This window comes from Mus caroli, unplaced genomic scaffold (genome assembly GCF_978045245.1).
Source record: "Mus caroli unplaced genomic scaffold, Mus_caroli_1 scaffold_19, whole genome shotgun sequence".
In the NCBI taxonomy this organism is placed as follows: domain Eukaryota; kingdom Metazoa; phylum Chordata; class Mammalia; order Rodentia; family Muridae; genus Mus; species Mus caroli.
The window spans coordinates 31,683,755-31,704,538 of record NW_028227274.1 but is presented as its reverse complement, the minus strand read 5'-3'; the positions used below and the strand labels follow the sequence as shown (position 1 = coordinate 31,704,538).

Below are 20,784 nucleotides of genomic sequence, written 5' to 3'. Positions count from 1 at the left end.
ATGTTAGTTACCTTTCTTTTTCAAGCTCTTCTAGATACCCAGTACTCTCTCGGCTTCCATTTACAAATGCTCTTCTTGGGAATGACCCCATGGGGACAGGACTGCATTCTCCTGAACGGCTTGATACAGATCCTTCCCGACTTCCATAGGAGCGAAGGGACATTTTTGAGCGTAGTTTCACTCCGGGGAAATTACTATCTAAGTTAAATTCTAAACAGAAACAAGTTCTTATGTAGTAACTGCTTTATGCCATGTAAAATACTCCTAATGTTATTACATTATTTTAAAAGTGAGTCCTCAGGTTTATATTTTAATTACAAATATACGCAGTTGAATAATTATTTAGAATAGTTAAAACTTGCCCTGCAAAGTCAGCATGAGTCATACAGAAAACAAGTGTGTTAAAGGGAAATCATACAAAATCCTAAGATTCCCGGGAGATAATATTAGCAACTCAAAACCGAATTTGTCTGGTTTCACTTATTACTGAGCAGGGCCCCTGTTTGGCGCTGGAAGTTTTAGGCAACAAAGTAAGAAAGATATTTGAAGACAGATGTTACTAGAGATGGCATAGGAAAAGACAGGTAAAAAGACTCCACCCCTCTGAACCTATCTGCCACAGAAGCCGTTGGCACACGGCTTACTGAAGCGTAGTTAGTGACTGGTAGAATGAAACAAGTCTTATAAACAGATCAGAATTGAGGGGATAAGCTAAAACCAACGATGTGACACAGACACAAGCAAACAGCTTTTTATCTATTTATATTCAACAGCTACAACCCAGGGAGAGGTGGGGAAGAGGAGCAAGCTGAGCCCAGCATCCAGTGAGAGCAGCTGACCTGGACACTGAGCTTCACACAGTATTTTAAAGTGCTTTTAAAAACGTACCTTTAAGACGCTCTAGTAAGTCAATCTGTCCAGAAGTCATAGTCTCATCTTCAATACTTCCCTGTAGCTGCTTAAGTACTTCCTATTGAGAGAGCACAGTACATCAGCATGGAATGCCGAATAACCTTTCCAACACAGGATTCTGTATTCTTGGCACTTAGGTATGACTGGGTTCTTAGAAAGCTATTTCAGTTCACACTGACAACATGCCATAGGTATAGTGTATATTAAATATATTACCTATTATTCACTGTTCTATCCCAACAAAAATAATAGTGGTATTTTGTGATAATGGTGATTTGAGGAGTCTCCATGCAAGACACTTCATGGCACACTTAAAAGGAAGGTAAAGGTGTGTGTGTGATCCAAGTACATTATATGCATACATTAAAAGGCATAGTAAAACAAACCCGTTATTTTTTACAATATGGGCTAATTACTTCTAAGAAACTACAATTATTACTATTTTCAATCAGCTGACACCGACAGACTTGCTTAAGCCATACAAAAGTGGCTGTTAGAAGACACACTTCATGAGCAGGAGCCAAGTCGGCTGTTCAGTGACTTACCACTCGGCCAGGCACACCTGAGGAGGCCCGCCAGAGCCTGGGTTCATTCTGCAGGCACTCATGTAACTGCATGCTAGCTGCCCCCGCCCTTGTGTCACTGTCTTTCTCCTCACAGAAAGTACTTCTTGAGTTTTTTTTTTTTTTTTACAAAAAAGTTTGAAATCATTTTCTATCCAATTTTTCTGCCTGGCTACCTGTAATTCTTTTTTTTTTTTATTAGTGCTCCTTAATAACTTTCATACTTCCTATGTAGTGACGCATGCCATGGGAGCTTCCAGCATGTCCTTGTTTCACCGATTTGTTTTTGGAAGTCCAGGAAAACGCACTGAACATCTGCAACCCTGAAACTTAAGGCCATGTCACTGTATGGTAAGGTGATCTCGGAAGCATTGAAAGGGAACCTACCAGAAGGCGAGCTGATGCTAGAGGGACAGCTCCAGGTCCTTCCTGCCTTGGTCTGTCACAGTACGCATTGAAAACACATGACCTGTGGTCTTAGCATGTGCCCTTCACACAGCAGACTGTGCTGTTATTTGAACGGCTTTGGTAGGTGTGGCAATGTGAAGGTCAAGGATATTCACGCTGAAAATCCTCTCCAGAGAGAATCATCACTGTGGGATGGGAAGACCTCGCCTCAGTGGGTGCAGAGCATGCCCAAATGCATAACTGAGCTACAGGTCACTTCTCTTCCTTAGCTTCAGACTAACACTGCAGACTATGACTTCTTTTTTCAGGGTTCTAGCTCTTCCAGCCATAGCTAACAGCTGCAAGCAGACTTTGACCAATCCTATCATCTTATGCCAAGAGCGCCAAAGTATATCATACAGAAAAACAAAGTATGCAAAAACAAAAATCCCATTAAATGTGTTTATATAGAATGTCCCTCTCCCTTTAGTGACAGAATTACAATCTAAATCAGTGGGCAAGCCGGTAGCGTGCTTTTAGGTAGGACACATACAGGTCCTAGTTTGAGAGCATTAGTCCCTCTCTAAATCCCTGTAAAAACTGAGTGATTTTGATAAGTGCTCACATTTTCTAATCTTAAAATTAGTGAACATTCACAACTGTAATAAAATTATTGCTTTAAGGGAAGACTTAGAATCTGAATTTGAATCATGGAGCTCATTTGGTGGAAAGAACTGACTCCCACAAATTGTCCTGACTTCCACATGTGCAACACACATGCACACAGACACAGGGACACACATGGACATGCATGGACATAGCAAGTAAATAACTGAACAGGAAGTCTCCGTGGCTAGGCACAGCTCAGCAGTAGAATGCTTTTTGTTGAGAATGTGTGTCACCTTAGGCTTAATTCTCAAGGCCAATACCAAAGCCTCTGTACATCTGTTAGAAATCTATTGATAAAAGCAGCAATGTAAATAAAACAAATGAAATTTAAGGCTACAATTTTTAAGGGTTTTAAGAGTAGCAATTTTACAAAGTATTAGCTTATTCCAATGTGTCTGCTTTGTGAAGTGCCTTTAATTATGAACTTCACCAAGCAAAGCTGGACAAGCCAACTCACTCACTTCCAGTTACTTTGCCTTACGACGACAACATCTAGCATGACTTACATTACATAATGAATGGTCTACGCCTACTAACAAACGTAAGCTCAACTGTGTTTCTGTTTTGAAGCTCACTGTGCACAGGTACAGATCTTCAGTCCTTGGTGGCTTAGCCTTTCCAGCTTTGGTCCCCTCAAGTTCTGGTCAAAGCATCTTCAGTTCCCAGAAAGAACTAGACGGTAGAGAGTCCTTTGAGTCTCTGTGTTTCTACTTTAACATAATTATCTTCAAGATACCTCCATGTTACCACAGGTACTCATGAAGGCTGCTATGAAGAATGCTAATATGATCACTCTGTACAGACATCTAGTGGACATATGTACTTACTTCTCAGGGTTATTTCTCAGAATTCCAATGCTTCAATCACAGGGTTTACCTTGAAAAGAAAATGCTGTAGAGTATGTGAGTGCCTGTGTGCCTCTGTGCCCGTGTGCATGTGTTTACGGGCAGTGTGAACATTTCAATATTCCAATCAGTGTGACTCTGTCTTAAATCTTAGTCATCTGAGTCGGAGTCAAATGTCTTCCCTGATGACAGGTGATACTGAGATATTCTCCAGTAGTGTACCTGGACAGTTTATATGAGTACACTGTAGCTGTCAGACACTTCACAACAGGGTATTGGATCCCATTATAGATGGTCGTGAGCCACAATGTGGTTGCTGGGAATTGAACTCAGGACCAAAGCAGATGGTGCTCTTAACCACTGAGCCAACTCTCCAGCCCATACCCGGCCATTTATCTTCCTTTTCTAATTATCTTTTTAATTTTTGAGGCCATGTTGCAAAAACAAAAACAAAAGCAAAAGCAAAAAAACCTGGATAGTTAAACTTATCTGTCTGTCTACTCAAGTGTGTGCTACACTTGTGGGGGTCAGAAAAATTGGGGAGTCAGTTCTCATCTATTTTTGTTGAGGCTGCTGCTAAGCCAGAGACTCCCAGGCTAACAGGACCTTCTGGGAAATGATTCTCCTGTCTCTGCCTCTCCTCTCGCAGCTCTTAGGAGTGCTGGGACTGAAGATGTCAGCAGCACATCATTTTCTTCTGGGCTCACCCTGCTTGTACTCACCGTGTTTGTGCCTTTACCTGCCGACAAATTCACTATCTTAGTATAGAAGAAATCCTTTTATATTTTGAAATAAGTTCTTTTTTGTGTGTAGTATGGTAAGTGATTTTCAATAGTGAAAGATGGACTGTTTTTCAAGCTTTTTTATTGAAGCCTTCTAGACGACATGTTTCTAATTTTGATGAAGTCTTTACTGGCTGGGTTGTTGCTGTTGCTGTTTTGTTTTAAATGTCAACTTGACACAAGCTAGAGTTATCCGAGAGGAGGAAAGTTCAGTTGAGAAAATGCTTCCATTAGATCAGACTGTAAGGCATTTTGTTAATTAGTGATTGATTAATTAATTAGTGATTGATTAATTAGTGATTGATTAGCCTGCTGTGGGTGGTACCATCCCTGGGCTGGTGGTCCTGGGTTCTGTAAGAAAGCAGGCTGAGAAAGCCATGCGGAGCAAGCTAGTAAGCAGTACCCTGCCATGGCCTCCGCATCAGCTCCTGCCTCCAGAGTCCTGCCCTGCCTGAGTTCCTGTCCTGACTTTCTTTGAAGATGCACTGTGCTATGGATGTGTAAGCCTGATAACCCCTTCCTCCTCAAGCTGCTCTGCTCCTGGAGTTTCCTTATAGCAACAGAAACCTTAACTAAGACAAGGCGGTGCCAGGACAGCGAGGTGTTGCTGTGGCAGACCTGTCCACGTTTTGGGGAAGAATGTGGAAGGATTTTGGAACTTTGAGCTAGAAAAGCCATTGGGTATTCGAAGCTTGGTAGGCTGTTCTGTGGAGCTTGGAAGATAAGAATGTTGAGGGCAGTGCAAAAGATGGAGGCCTGGCTCGTGATGTTCCAGAGGGAAGTTTAAAGACTCTATGGAGGTCATTTGTTATTTTGAATTAAGATTCTATGGTTCTGGTCAACTGCGGATGAAGAGTGATTAACAAGTCTAGACCTATTCAAGCGAAACCTTTGCTTTGCTTGGGATACTTGATGCTGGTTGGCTAGAGCTGAGAAATTACCAGTAATTAAGAAGAGCCCAACATTGCTGAGGTGAAAACTTTTGGAAAGTGCTTCCTGTGAGCCACACCTGATTTGTTTTTATTGTAATACAATTCCGTCAAAAAAATCTATAGTATTTCTAGCATTTTATCAAATATCCTTTTTTCCAAGACATTCTCATATTTATGTAAAGAATTGCTGACTAACGCCAACACCTGGATTGCTTCTGAATTACCACCTATATTCTGTTTTCTTGATTACCATTTTCTTATTCTTCAAGCTTGACAGAATGCCAATGGTATATATGTAAGAAGAAGAAAGGCTTAAGGTGGTGGGTGCATTCTTCTTCCAGAACTTACCCTTCCCATGTTGGGGTTGCTAGTTTCCATTCTAGTAGCAACAGTGAACGGTTTAAACCTAACTTAGTTTTCAGGTAATTTAAAACTGATTTTGTTTCTTGAGTGTGTCCTTTTTTACTTATATTGAAAATATGGCAAATTGGCTTCCTTGGCCTTTAACTTCCTGCTCATCGTGAACTCACATTCGGCACAGCAGATGCATCTCTTGAGGATCTCACTATGGCTTTCCACTTCTGCTTATTTTCTGCTGGTGCTTGTCTTTTAGCACTGAAAGTCCATCCTGGAGCTGAGGTTTTTAATCTGGTCCAAAGAGTTCAAAACTTGGCAAATACTTTATGAAGCCAAAGTTTCTCTCTCTGTGGCAGGCCTTACAAGCTAACACACGCCTTTCCCTGACCTCCTCCTATCCAAGGCAGCCGTCTCTAGAGCTCTTCTTGCCTGCCTTCAGGGATGATACCTTCCAGCAGAGCTGCCTGCTGGTGACCAGAATAAGCCTGGCTTGTGTCCCCAGAGAGAAAAATCACAATAATCTCAGCCTTGCTTTCCTTTTCATGATTCTGGGGAATTGGCATATCATTTCTTTTACAATATTTTAATAGGTATATTTAAATAGGGATTCTTTCTGAACACAGCTACAATATCATACATATACCAAGTATTTCCTCAATTCCCTCAAATATGTGGTCTGCTCAGATTTCCCTAACTCTTTATATACATTCTCCTGGCTGTTACCTCACAGTATTTTTGTATTTTATAGTGATGTCATGTAACTGACAGCAGGATGTAGTACCCTCTTTTACCAGCAGGTGGTACTACTGCTTACGTTTTAGGCTTCCCTAATTTAATCTGAAGCTGTGTCTTGCCTTTCTTTGTGATGCCTAGGTTAATAAAGGTCAGGAAAACTGAGATTGTATGTGTCCCAAAGTCTACTAACGTGGCTTTAGGGAGAAGAATGGCTATACTTAATTATAACCCAAAATGGAAAGCACCAATGGGTTCAATTGCATCGTTTTATACATCAGTGGAAGACTAAACAGGCCACGGTTCTGTTCTTTAACAGCAGAGCTTGTTAAGGAAGTAATACATAAATAACTTCAATGAAGGCTGTAATTGCTATTTTACCATAGGTCCAATACTAATGACATACATGGATAGATCTGCCAGGATGTGTGCATAACCAGTTGGGTAATCACCGAGTCCAGGCATACCTTAGATTCTATTTCTCCTGATATAGACTGGGATCCTGATATCCCACGGTACAAGTTTTTGTGACTTGTACAATCTCTCTGAAAAGACACTCTACTTCAGCAGAGTGGAGATTAAAGTGTCAATTAAAATGCCTGTCTTGTCCAAAGTGTTTCTTTAAAAACTATTTTTGAATTCATAAGTAATTAAATAAAAACTTAAATCAAGACCTGAGTTCTGCACTACAAACTAGATCTATACTATCTAAGCAGGCCCTCTAGGAGGAGGTCTGCCAAGTGTCCCGTCCAGCAGACTAATTCTCTGTGCGTGGTTTCCTCCAGCTCTCCCGCACAGCCCTGTCCAGCAGTTAAAGGACACCGTGTTGGGGAGTGTTAAGGTAACAAATGGCCTTTTTAACCTATGAGATAACTGACTCAGGCATTTTAAGTCCCTGATATGTAGCTAATGATAAGGAGAAGTAAGTGTTTGTTTTTATAGTTTACCTATTTCCAAAGGGTTATGAAGGGAATATTCTGAAGATTTTATTGCCGAAGCGTTTTATGGCAATTAGAATGGAAAAAGAGATGGATAGAAAACTAGGTAAGAGAGCTGTGAGATCAAGGCTGACCTGTTAGGATAGGATGCTGGAGCTAAAGAATAAGCAGGAAAGAGAAGATCAGCTTCCTCAGTGATAGCAAAGTCTAGAAGAGAAAGGAGACTTTGAAATGACAGAGAAAGAACTAGACAGACTAGGAAATATGTAAAGATATGGAAAGTAGAGTGTTCGGAAGGAAGAAGCTAGAATTAAGATGTTAAAATAGCCAAGCAACAGAAACAACACAAAACAGATTTTTTTTTAAGGGAAGGAAATAAACATTTCTATCGACAATCTCCAATTTTATGAAGTTATTAAATGTAGTGGGAAGCTGCCTAACTGAAAATGAAAGTAACTGACATTTAAATCAGCTGCTCTGAAGACAGAAGGTTTTCACCTCTACACACTAAATACTCTCCAACTGTTTTGCTACCTGCAAAGCCAACTTCAGGGCTTGGAAGTACCATGGAAATTATCACCTAGGCTTGGTGATACCTGTATTTTCTAAATAAGACAATGTAATACTTGAGATACACTATAAAATAAAGCTAGTCTCTGTAAGTGCACAGAAAACCTTTCCATTAAATCAAGTCTAATGATAAAGTTGGGGGGGAATCTTATTTCTAGAATTAAAGACTAAGAATGAACCAACACCAATGTTAATTTATTTTCTTTGCATGACTCAGTAGATTAATGCATTTACTAAGAATGTTAACTTTTCTAAGAGTTTATTATGTATAATTTTAAGTAAATAAAGTGTCATAGCTATTCCAAGTTTACAAGAGGAAACACTGAAAGTGGATAAGCTACAATTAGAAGTTGCAGTCTTGATACCTTCATATTAGATGCCTCAGTTTCCAGTTTTGTAAGATGATTGGAATTATCTTCTAGCTCTTGTCGAAGATTTGAGTTCTCCATCTTCAGTGCCTCAACTTGCTTTAACAACTGATCATATGAAGCTGCAGCCATCCTTGGCTACCCTTGGACCTATAAGGTTAAAAAGGATTTTGAAATTCACCACTAAGAATGGAGTAGCTGCTTGTTTTGTTTTGAAGAAAGAGACAAAGGCAGCAAAGCTCTCCAGACAGGAGGAGTGGTGCTTATTCGCGGGCTTGGGCTCCAAACGCCATGGTCCCAGCAGCAACAGTTCCTAAGAGGATGGAACATGGGGTCTGAGCTGAAGAGAAACAGGGTTAAAGCAAAAGGCAGAGCCTCAGTCCCATCTGAGGAGATCTGCACTGCTACAGGTAAGACCTCTATCTGGTAAGACAGTTTCAAGGTTAAAGATGACCTACCTCGTCCTGTATGTCAGACTTACAGAACACAGACACTGATAAAGAATCTGTGTGAATAATGCTGCACTCTAGCTTCTGATTTGGACATGGTCTATAGGCCTTCGGAAGTAGAATCATGAACGAGACCAGAGTTCATCCTACCACGTTCATTTAATTTAATCCATGGCAAAGTAGTTCTGAAGATTTACGATGCCACAGAACTGCAGCCATTCACAAAGTCAGCACAAAGGAAAACATAAAATCCTGATGGGATAGCCAGCCCATCCTATAAGTGGTCAGTATTTAAACTGAGACTAAAAAGGTTAAGGTGGATGCCCTCAGAAGAAAGACTTCAAAGAAAGGAGAGAAAATACAGGAGACAGGAGAGACCAGCTCAGTACTAAGAGGCCCTTGGCATGACTGGGCACACACAGAATGATACAAGGTACCGTAGGGTTGATCAAGAAAGAGCAGGGAAGCCCACATTCTCTTTGCAGTTTAATGTCAACTCACTTTGGAATAAAAATGAAAAATAGCAATTCTGGATTATTTAACACAAGAATATTATTCTGGCTAATCATGATATATGGGAATGGTACAACTCAGGGACCTTAACAACACATCAAGGGACTCGGAACTCGGATCTAGTCAGTTCTACAAGTCACTGGTGAACCTGGGCATCTACAGGAAGTCTCCAAAGCACAAAGGACGAGCACTTGCACTTGGACACATGGGTCTTAGGCTCGGGGTGGTCATTTGTCAGCTAACATTTGCCCCTTTATTACTTCAACTTGCAGCTGGACATTTACCAACTGCTTTAATATAACTTACAGGAACACTGTTAGGAGTCAGCACACAGTACAGACTGAAAAACAAAAATGTGTAAGTAAATAAACTATAAAAACACATATGTAGCATAACTTCTTAACAAGACCTAACAGGGAAGCCGTCCTTCCCTACACCAACAGATGAGAGTACAGAAGTAAACCACTTCTGCAGGACCAATGCGAGCTCCTAGAGACAGAGGAGGACTCACAGGATTAACCATTTCTCTGTTTTAGACATGCCAATAATAAGCAGGTCCAGAAATACACAGCACATTGAAATCACCTGACAAGTGGAGATCTGACAAAGCTCTAATAATTACGTTTCAAAGTAATTTATTTCATATACAATAACAGATGCTACTCTAAAACAACACACAAACAAGGACAATGAAAAATCAAAGTGTACTTAGGCTACACTTATTACACAATCACAAAAAGAGCAAATGTGCACAGCAGGCAGAAACTATTACAAGTGATCAGATGGGGGTTGATGTTGGGTCAGTTTGCGCACAGGAGTGCGATGCCCAGAGAGGCCAGAAGAGGGCATCAGATCCTCTGGAGCTGGAGTTACAGGTGGCTGTGATCTGCTTAATGTCAGCATGAGAACCAACCCTGGCTTCCTCTGGAAGCCACAGCACGCACTCTTAATGGCTGAACCCCCAGATTTGTTTTGAATGGTAATCTTTAGTGATTTTTGTGACCTCCACTCCCCTAAACAACCTCAGTCACTGAAGTCCTTCTGCTCCAACAATGGAAAAAGGAAACAGCAAGCCGCTTCATGCAGGAATTCTCGACCTTGCAACCCTCCTCGGATGCTGATGTCACTCCCTCACCTGCAGCTGCTCTTCACAAAACTTGTGAGCTCATGCATTTACTTTGGGTGGTCATTTGTCAGCTAACATTTGCCCCTTTATTACTTCAACTTGCAGCTGGACATTTACCAACTGCTTTAATATAACTTGGGGTTGGAGGTGTTGCTCAGTGGTAGACTTCTTGCCTTGAATGTGCAAGGTTCTGGGTTCAAGCCCCAGCACCCACACAAGCACAGGAAAGATGCGTATGAGATCACATAATGGCGCCATGCCTTGTGAGATGGGAAATACTCTCAAGACCTGACTTTACTGAGAGCACGCACACACCTCAACTTAGTTTTCTATAGTCAAGAGCCAATATAGGTCTCTGTTTGTGCCAGAAATATTTGAGGTAGGGCGAAAGCAAGCAATTATCTAGAGACTCTTCTCTAAATGCTTACTGAAAAAACACAGCATTCAAGAAACAAGACAGGAAATGTAAATGTAAAAGATACATAATTAGAATTAAATGTGGAGAATTCATTATTACTATTTTAAGTCTGGGGTTGCTGGTTTTTTTTTTAAATAATAGAGTTTTAGTTTTTTAAAAATAGACATATCCATCAATACTTTTAGATGATAATGGAATTAATACCAACTGAAAACCAGGCAAATCATAAAAGACCATTAGTCCAAGAATTTAAAAAATTTCAATGAAACAGACAACAAGCCAGAAAATATAATTTACCAAACTGACCCCATAAAAAGATGAGATACTTTTCTAAGAAGATGTACAATATAGCCAGGCATGGTGCAAGCAAACCTGAGGATCTCAGCAGATGCCCAACACCCAAGCTTTTGCTTTGTTTTAAAGGCAGTGTCTGCTTGCAATGCCAGCAGGGGGAGGGGGAGCAGAGACAGGAAGGTCCCTGGAACTCAGCAGGCCTGGCTACCCAGCCCAGTCTAATCAGGACACTGAGAGCCTTTGCCCAAAAACAGAGTGGATGACACTTGAGGAATGACACATCAGGTTGACTTTTGGCCCGCACCTCCCCATACATGAACCTATGCACACACTCCTCACATAAAAAGGCATTCAGCCTCTTTCCAAAAAACAAACAACAACAAAATACAGAGAACCACAGGTGTTTGTCTACTTTTGCCACTTTTTACCACAGCCTAGAGATCTTAGAATAATGACTGGGAAAGGAAGAAACAAAACAAAAGAGATCTTCAATGTGAAGATGTAACACCGTCAGATTCCAAGTGATATGCTAATTTTAACAACGGATTTAATTCCAAGAATATATCTCATTCACTCTAACAACCAATGCAACCTCATCGCCCCCCCCAGCCCCCCTCCCCCCCCCCCACCTTTCTAGGCCTCAGCCAGTGACATTTGCTCTTGTTTGTTATCTTCTTTCTCCACCCTCCTTCCTTACTCCCTGCAACGGCTATATATGTTGTCTGGACCAATTGTGGTAAGTTCTAAGGTGGCCATCGCAGTTAAATTATTGGGGGGGGGAGGACACGACATTTTTGGGGGGGATCAGGGTCTCACTGTAGCCCTGGCTGGTCTAGACCTCCCTAGGTCTGTGTGCTGACCTCACAGTCTCTGAGCTCCTCCTGCCTCAGCCCCCCAGGGGCTGGGATTAAAGGTGTGCACCTCCATGCCAAGTTGCACGTCCTTTTCTGTACGGGAAAACAACAAATATTATAACCCTTTGTAGGCCAACACGGTTTCTGTTGTACCTGGTCTTTCCAGCAGAAAGGATCCTCAAAACCACAAAAACGAGAAGGCATGACTATCTTTAATAATGCCAATTTATAATTAGAGGCAGTCTATCATGCCGAAAGGATCCAGGACGAGGAGGCTCATCTCAAGCTACCTGAGGTGTTTTTTTTTTTTCAGTCACTTAATTTCCTTGTCTTTCATTTGGTTGCTTCTCTCTTTTGAGATTATAAGTTCACACTTTCAAAACTGTGCTATCACTTTAATAGTGTCCTAGGAGACAGGAAATTCCCAACACTAGAAAAGAATAAAGCATGAATAGGTGGTGCTTATTTTAGGAATGAAAGATTGGTCAACATTACAAGAATCTGTAGTGAATACTTTACTATCAGAGAAGGCTTGAATCAAAAATTCCATTTTATATTCATTTATATAGAACTGTATATCAAAAGAGTATAGTGGCCTTCTGTGTAGGAAATCAATTATTTTATAATATTCAACCACTTATTTTTCATTGAACAGAAATGTAATTATAACTCAACTGTACTTTATTTATATTAACATGGGAGACTTAAATTTCTATGACACTAAGTCATACTATGTCTCAGGACTCTCCATTTAGCACCCTACGTAAAATTCCCTAAATTACCTACCAAGAAAGAACATATGCTTTCCAGAGCCATTTATTTCTTTTCCCCAATTTAAGTTTATATGCATAAAATATCACACTATATCCTGTGTCCTTTATGCAGCTAACCTTTTCAGATTATTAATACTATTAATTTTAAGTTTTTCTAGCACATCTACTGCAATACAATTCTATAAACTAAGGACACATTTATCCTCTTGTTTCTGAATATTTACATCTCATTTCTTTTTTTCGTATTATTACCTTGAATGTACAAAATGTTACATAAATTATCTTATTCCTGATTTTAAGAGGAACAATTTACAAGTTCAGCATTTAAAATCCTTAAATTTTATAATAAATATTTAAGCATATTTAGGGACTTTCCTTCCATTTAAAAGTTTTACAAGAGGTTGCTATAGTGCTTTGACTATCCTGAGCCCAAGGGAAGCGGCACTCTTAGGAGGTATGCCTTGGTGGAGTAAGTGTGGCTTTGTTGGAGCCAGGTGTGTCACTGTGGGCGTGGGATTTGAGGTCCTATATTCAGCTCCACCCAGTACAGACGAGAGCCCCCTCCTGCTACCTGAAGAAGACAGTCTTTCCTGGTTGCCCTTGGATCAAGATGGAGAACTTTTGGCTCATCCAGCACCATGTCTGCCTGCACACTGCCATGCTTCCTGCCATGCTGACAATGAACTGAACCTCTGCAACTGTAAGCCAGGCCAAATGAAATGTTGTCCTTTAAGAGACACCTTGTCATGGTGTCTGTTCACAGCAATGAAACCTTAACTAAGACAGTCGCTGGGTGTTTTTCCTCTCATAGTGTATGTTTTTCTAATGCTGAGCCATCCTCCATTACGGAAACAAACCCCACTTGTTCAAGCTTTTTTCTCTTCAATTTTTAGTATTTCAGTATTTTATGAGACCCTGTATGTATGTATGTATGTATGTATGTGTGTGTGCTTTAAGATTTTGAATGAAGATTATGCTACATCCATAAAATGAAGTGGTGCATGTCTCATTTTTTAATGTGGTCTGGAACAGTTTGAATACTAAGCTGTGAAAATCAGCCAGGATTGAAATCAGAAAGTTCCCTCGGGAAAGAAAGATTCTTTAAATGCCTTCAGCAGGTAGGTCTTTTTGTGCTTTATGCCAACTTGTCTCCTCTAGCTGTCTAAGCACATTGTCAGCACTGCACATATCCTGCCATTTTAAACTTCTTCATCCTTTCTTCTCCTTCATGTTTGTCTGGTCTTCTGTCCCCTCAGTGACTTCTCTACAAGGTACAAAGAACCCGTCCTGTCACTGCTGCCACTGACTGTGTGCTTTGAGACTGGCCACACTGTGTGTGGGAACCACTAGTATTAGCTTTGTGAACGTTTGCTTCGTATTCAGGAACCTGACTAGTTTTCATAAGTCTAGAAGAGAATTGAGAGTACCTTTGTGTGTGTGTGTGTGTGCATGTGTGCATGTGTGTGCTTTAATGTCCTCTGTGGATGCCAGGCTGTTTCCTCCTCTGCTTTGTTAGGATGCATCAGCTGCCTCACACAAAGCCTTCCTGACACTTCTAGTCCACACTGCACACTCCTGACAAAGGAGTGGTAAATATGACAAACCTTGGCCTAACTGCGCTCTATTTTACTTTGACATGTTTTGTCTCCCCAGCTAAGGCAGGCAGGCGCGCGCGCACACGCACGCACACACACACACACACACACACACACACACACACACACACAATCTTTAGGAGAGGTCTGTATGTAACACACAGCTTCTGTAATTCCACAAAAAATCTTCCCAATTCTAGTCACACAGAAGATAAATGCATGAGAAAAAGAACAGACATGAAATGCCCTTTCAGTTACAGAAGCAAACAAACAGAAAGCAAGACAAAGTCAAAGAAAAACAACAAGATTATCTTCCATTAAAGCATAATGGATTCCTCTCTGTGGCTATATAATGGAATCAAAAAATATTTGCTAACTTCTTATCCATAGACTATCAACTAGTCTTACAAGGGGGTGGGGTTAGTAGTATAAGAAACCTTTTCCTATCAAAAGTAGTTACGCCCCTTCCACTCTGTGCTGACCGCACCAATCAAGTCAGACTACAAAGCCAAGCTCCATCAGTGGGAAGAGATGCAGTCTCCATCTAAGTCAGGGGCAAGCCCAGCTGCTGGTTTTTACTTTCAGAGTACGCTGGCTAGCAGGGTTTTGGCTCTGGTACCTACCCTTATTACAAAAAGAAAAAAAATCACCTTGGAAAACTATTTCTGCTTTGTGTGTTCTTTTATGTGTTGCTGATTTTCATTTCCAACAATGGTTTGGGTTGTGCTTGAGTCATAGGAATCTATAGTTATGAACCTTTTGGAGACAGGGTCTCTGCATAGTAATAAAGCTAAGATATTGTATTAAAAAGGGATCTAAATGAGTGACTGGTGCAATTCAAGGCCATGTGACTAAACAGATACAAGTAGACACACAGTAGGGATACTGTCTGACAATGGAGACAGACTGAGGAGACAGCTGTGAGGTAATGGATGTCAGCAAGCATCAAAAACTAAGAAAGAGACAGGTTCTTCCTTGGAGTCTTCAGAAAGAATCTTTCTAACATTCTGGTCTCCAAAAGAATAAAATCAGGGATTGTTCTAAACCACCAGTTTGTGGCACTTTGATAAAATAGCTCTGGGAAAATATTATAAAAGATAAGCTAATATGTCCCTTGTTCTGGTCAACTGGAATTTGGGGGGCAGGAGACTACTCCTTGAAAAGGACCCATCAGTCTGTGTGCGCCACCTACTGTTCTCTTGGCTCACAACTGCTTCATCCATCCGACCACAGCATACATCAATACAAGTGTATTCCAGGAAAGAAAGGCAACAGATGTGGCAGAAATGAGGATATTACAAAAGGGATACCCATGTCTTTCCATCTGACTATCATACTACTGAAATAGGGATCCTCAAAGAAATAGAAATTTCCTGAGAATCTCACGATGGAAGAAGCAGAGGGAAACTTGTCCCCTGGAAAGAGATTCCACACAGTTGTAAAAACTTTTCATATTACAGAAAGAGACTAAAGTCCAGACAAAGACAGGTCACCATGATGGTAGTGGTCACATAACTGACCTGAACTGCTTAGATGTACAAATCCTACCAGCATGGGTGACCTGTCCTTGTCTCAATCCAGGACAGAGAAGATGGATGGGAGAGGGAGTCACTACATCTCTCTTTTCCCAATGTGGCCACACTCAAGAAGTCTTCAGCTTCCACTTTCAATTTGGTTCTTTCAATTGGCTTTTAATCGCTAAGAATGGGTGATCAGACCCAACCTGGGGCACAGGTTGTGACCCCCAAGTTCAATAACAGGAATACTATATATGTGTGTGTGTGTGTGTGTGTGTGTGTATCAGTCACACACACACACAGACACAGACATAGACAGACACAGACACACAAACCCCACATATAGAGGAATCAAGGAAACCAGGGAGGGAGAGATATAAACACCACTGTGCATGTGGTTAGATAGTAGAAGGAGGCTGGAGTTGATTGGAAAGTCCATTAAAGGTGCTGCAAAAAGTCTCTCAGTTTCTATCATAGACTAAGTCCTAAGTAGTTAATATACAGATAAACACTCATTCACAAAAGAATGATTTTCAATATTAATTTTTAAAATGCTTCAAGGAAAAAAAGCTGTGTTAGGACACCTGTGGCAACACAATGGCCATCCAGGAAGCTGTGCGCACTGTCATCTCCCAAGCCCATAAACACATGGCTTTCCTTGGCAGCAGTGATTAGTAAGGCCTGTGCAGCAGATTCTTCTAAACTCTGGCAGAGCCAATGTTACCACATCTGTCCTCAGAAGTAAGACAAAGGGTCAGTCAGGAAAGGGCATGTGACAACAGAAGCAAGGCATCAGGTTCACAGGGAGACAAATTAAAACAGTGAGGATGAAGAAAGGGAGTGGAGCCAGGGGAAAGAAAGGCAGAGATGACTGCTTCTCTCCAGCTTTTAGGACACGCAGTGCCTCTGAAGTGCCTCTTCACTGTACAGGGAGAACCATGTCAACTTCTGACCTCCAAAAAAGGTCAATAGTAAATTTTGTTTTAAACCATGAAGTGGGCTGCGGCTGTGGCTCAGTTGGGAGGGTGCTCGCCTAGCACGCATAAAGTCCTGGATTTGATCCCACCACCACATAAAACTGGGTATACATCCAGAATCTCAGCAGTAGAGTTAAAAAAATCAGTGATCGCTCAAGGCCATCCTCAGCTACATGTATAGTTCAAGGGTAACCTGAGCTATACAAGACCCTGTCTAAAAAACAAACAAACAAAAAATTCAACCAACCAACTAATCATCACAAACACATAACAAACCTACTAAGTTTGTGGTAATTTTTTTTACAACAGGAACTATGCCAATATGATGACAACGTACTTCTCTTAGGACTAAATTCCAGTGACATTTTCTTGGTTCATGCAACAGCCCTCAAATGAGCAGATTCTCTGACTTTACTCCTGTAAGAGGCCTAACTGGTCTTTTTTTTTTTTTAGGCTAGACTCAGTAGCTCTTAATAAAGGGAAACAACAGAAATACGGTGTACATGTTGTCATATTCTGAGACCAGGTCACAAGTGCTTTCCTGTTCTCCTTTCTCTGGCTGTGTTCACTTGGGGAAAGCCAGCTGCCATGTCATCAAGACATTGAAGTTCCATGGAGATCCACAAAACAAGTCACTGAGACTGCTTGCCAACAGCCACGAGGAAGCTGAGGCTATGAGAGAGAGAGCCATCTTGGAATGAGCCTTGGGTCTAGTCAAGACCCGATGACTGCCAAGATGACCAAAATCTTGACTGAAGCTTCCCGAGAAATTAGAGTTTTCTCACACAAACAAGATGCTCCTGAACTCCTCTTATTAGAAACAATCCCATGCTTATAACTTAAGCACAACGCCACCTCAAGCCATTAAGTGTCGGTGTGCTGTGTAAGACAGTAGTGTACCTAAGACAGCCAGCGAGTAGTCTTGAGCAGGATAGACCACTGCAGTCTGAGGGTAGAAGAATTAGGAAAAAGGGACCCTCCAGCCTCCAGTACAGTAATCATGAATACAGGCTGGTATACAGCTGTTAGCAGCACAAAATCAGTGGGCAGGAAGTAAAATGGATAGGTCTTTCAAAATGGCAGTGAGTTAAAACATTTGGGTAGCACACACAGGACATGAAAGCAAAGACACCAGCTCTCAGAGCACACATGATTACGCAGCACTACTGGGGACAGGTGGGAGCACGTAACAGTATTCCTTAGCTTCAAAAGGAAAGAAGCTAAAACCTAGGAGATTAAAGCATGGTATAACTTAAACGAATACAAAGACATTATGCTGAAGACTTGAGCCAGTCACAAGAGGTCAAATATATGAATCTTTTTGTAACAAGTTCCTTCAACAGGTAAATTCACAAAGGTATAAAGTCGTGAGCTGACTGCTAGGTGACAAGAGGCAAGGGAAATGGGGCTTTAATGTTCTCAAAAGTTTCCACAACAAGAAAAAATTCTGGAGATGACAGCAGTTGTGGATGCACAATGCATTCAACACCACAGAACTGTACACTTAAAAATGCTCCTGGCCCCAGCGCAGAGGCTCGTGTAGCATGAAGGCTGTGGGGTTCAATCCCCAGCAGACAGAAGAATGGAAGAAGTGGAAAACAAAGAGGAGGAAGCTCTCCCTGCATAACATCCCTCAGAGAACAATCCACCCTTTCCTTGCAAATCAGAACACAGTTCAGATAATATAAACCTTAAAAAAAGGTGCCCAAGGCTAACTAAAGCTACCAGTGTTCAGTGTGCCTTCAATGTAACTTTGTGTCTCAGAAAGGTGTGTTCCCAGGCTTTATTTGGTTCTTCATCACCTTCCCGAGGTCTGGCATGTGGCTGGCATGCTGATGAGTATGTAGCTCGTATACTTCCTCAGGTGCTCCTGTCATCCTAAATCAAGTGCTAGCACACTGCAGGCTCGGAATCACAAAGCGTTTAAACATGTACAACTGTGATACTAGTTACAGCATGGAAAATCAGTAAAGGAGAAAACAGTGAGATAAAAACCTACATTGTAATTCATGCAAACAAAATCGTGAATAGCTTTGATTCAGTTCACAAAACATACTTTTGATTATTTAATTTATAAATTTCTAAATAGGTCACATAATTCTAGATACAGTAATTAGCAATAAGTAATTTTAAAGATTACAAAAGCCCAGTGAAATACTGAATGTTACACTAAATAGGAGTGATCTTTTCTTAATTAGTCTATTTAACTTCGAAAGATACTGCAATCTAATATAGAAATGTTTAGAAGACTGATTTTAAAATATGCTAATGAATGGGGCTGTCAAGATGGTTCCACAGGTAACAGTGCTTGTCATCAGGCCTGATAAACTGAGTTTGATCCCTGGAACCCACATGGTAAAAGAGAATCAAGTCCAGTTAGGTTGTCATGTTACCTACACACACAGAGGAAATACATAAGCAAATAAGTAGATAAATGTAATTTAAGCTATAAAATCTTTTCTAAAGCACTCTTATAGTTAAAACTTCACAAGGCATTGGTGGTGCGCATCTTTAATCCCAGCACTTGGGAGGCAGAGGCAGGTGGATTTCTGTGAGTTCTAGGCAGTGTGGTCTGCATAGTGAGTTCTAGGACAGCCAGGACACAGAGAAACCCTGTCTCAAAAAAGAAAACATTCAAAGTCATTAATGTGGGGGTTCTTGTCCACAGGCATGACACTGCTTTTCAAATCAATTGCCATATACTATTTTGTATGCTCTACACTGAGACATTAATAGTAATTTTATAGAAGTAAAATGAAATACACTTAAGTATCCTTACACACACCCAAGTAAGAGAACTGGGAAATACATAAATTGAAAATAATGCTACATTTGCTAGTTGATTAAGTGAGGCAATATCTGTGAAAGGCTCAAGAACTACACTCAGATTCTGGGGATTGGATAATGCTAGCTATTAACTCACTTGTCAGCTCTGTGTGATAGCTTTACTCCTAGCTAAGGTTTCTATCAGATTCAAAAGCTATCCTAAGTACTTTTAATCCTGATATTAACAATCACATAACATTAAAACATAAAACAAAACAAAACAAAATTTAGGAATAAAGTTAGGCCTGGCATACTGGAATAGTCTTATAATCCTAGCACTTGGAAGGCTGAGGCAGGAGGATCTGAAGTTTGAATTTGCTCTGGGGTACACAGTAAGTTGGAAGTCAGTCTGAACTAGACAATGAGACTGTCTCAAAACAGCAACAAAGAGCAAAGCAGAAATGAATAAACTGTTCTAACTTGTCAATGAAAATTTTATGTCATATTATTTACTCAAGTAATAATTCTTTATTATTTTGAAAAACTACTGAGACAAAATTGGAAATTCTCTTAAAATAACCACATAAATTTAAAAGGGACTGTCTTGGACACTGCTCCTAGAGGGCTCCACAAAGCCACTGCTAGTCTAGTTCAGGGCATCAGAAGTGCGGGAGGTTGGCATAGACATACACAGAAATAAGGCAAAGACTCAATCTGCAGATGGACACTTTTAAACATCTAAGTAAAAGTACAATTCAAAGTCATTAAAATACTTTATACTGAGTATATCTTATGGATACTCGGTAAACTGACGTACATCTAAAGTAGTTATCTGTAGATTTTATTACATTTTAAAAAACAAAAGAGAAATACAAATTTACTTAATAAATATAGGTTTCAAGTATCAGGATTATAAAAAATTTACTGCCCACAATTTTTCACAAAGTAATTTACATTCTAAAGTGATTTGATCTTGGATGATCTAATTAACAGCATAAAAGCTAGACTAACAAAGGGAAAGATTCACTTCCATACATAATGCATTAAGATTTCCTATAGGATTTATATTAAATCAAACCATCTGGCATCTCTCTTGTGATATAAAATCAAAGCGTTTGATACATTTTACTGCCGAAACATTCATAATCTGATATATCTCCTCCTTTAAAAAGCAAAATATGTGTTTTCTCCTATTTGGGGAGAAGCTCTGAGCCATCGTCTTGTACCGCGGTCTGCTACTGTGCGTTTCATCTGCTCAGGGGCACTTACTCAGAGCTCTGCAGTTGTCTACAGCAAAGCCCTACTGCAGTCACCAGAGAAAGCCTCGACCACTGCATTCTGGAGCTAACAAAGACACTGGTATCTCTTTGCCACCCTATTCTCAGCGAGTTCACTTATATGTTGTACAAAAGCAGGCATATTACTACTGAACAATATTTCGCCAGTC

At 40.6% G+C, this 20,784-nt stretch overlaps 1 protein-coding gene across 19 annotated transcripts in view; it reads right to left on the bottom strand.

Moving 5' to 3' along the window:
• Positions 1-20,784, bottom strand: part of Apc (APC regulator of Wnt signaling pathway) — a 104,212-nt gene that overhangs the window by 50,763 nt on the left and 32,665 nt on the right. For 8 of the 19 annotated variants that reach the window (XM_085833758.1, XM_029472055.2, XM_021150171.3 and 5 more), the window contains exons 2-4: positions 8,053-8,205; positions 889-970; positions 12-210 (exon numbers count right to left, since the gene is read on the bottom strand). In XM_085833758.1, the coding sequence (XP_085689884.1) occupies positions 12-210; positions 889-970; positions 8,053-8,187 (416 nt within the window). In that variant the 5' untranslated portion in view covers positions 8,188-8,205. The other 11 variants (XM_029472064.2, XM_029472065.2, XM_029472059.2 and 8 more) reach the window with 4 other exon arrangements.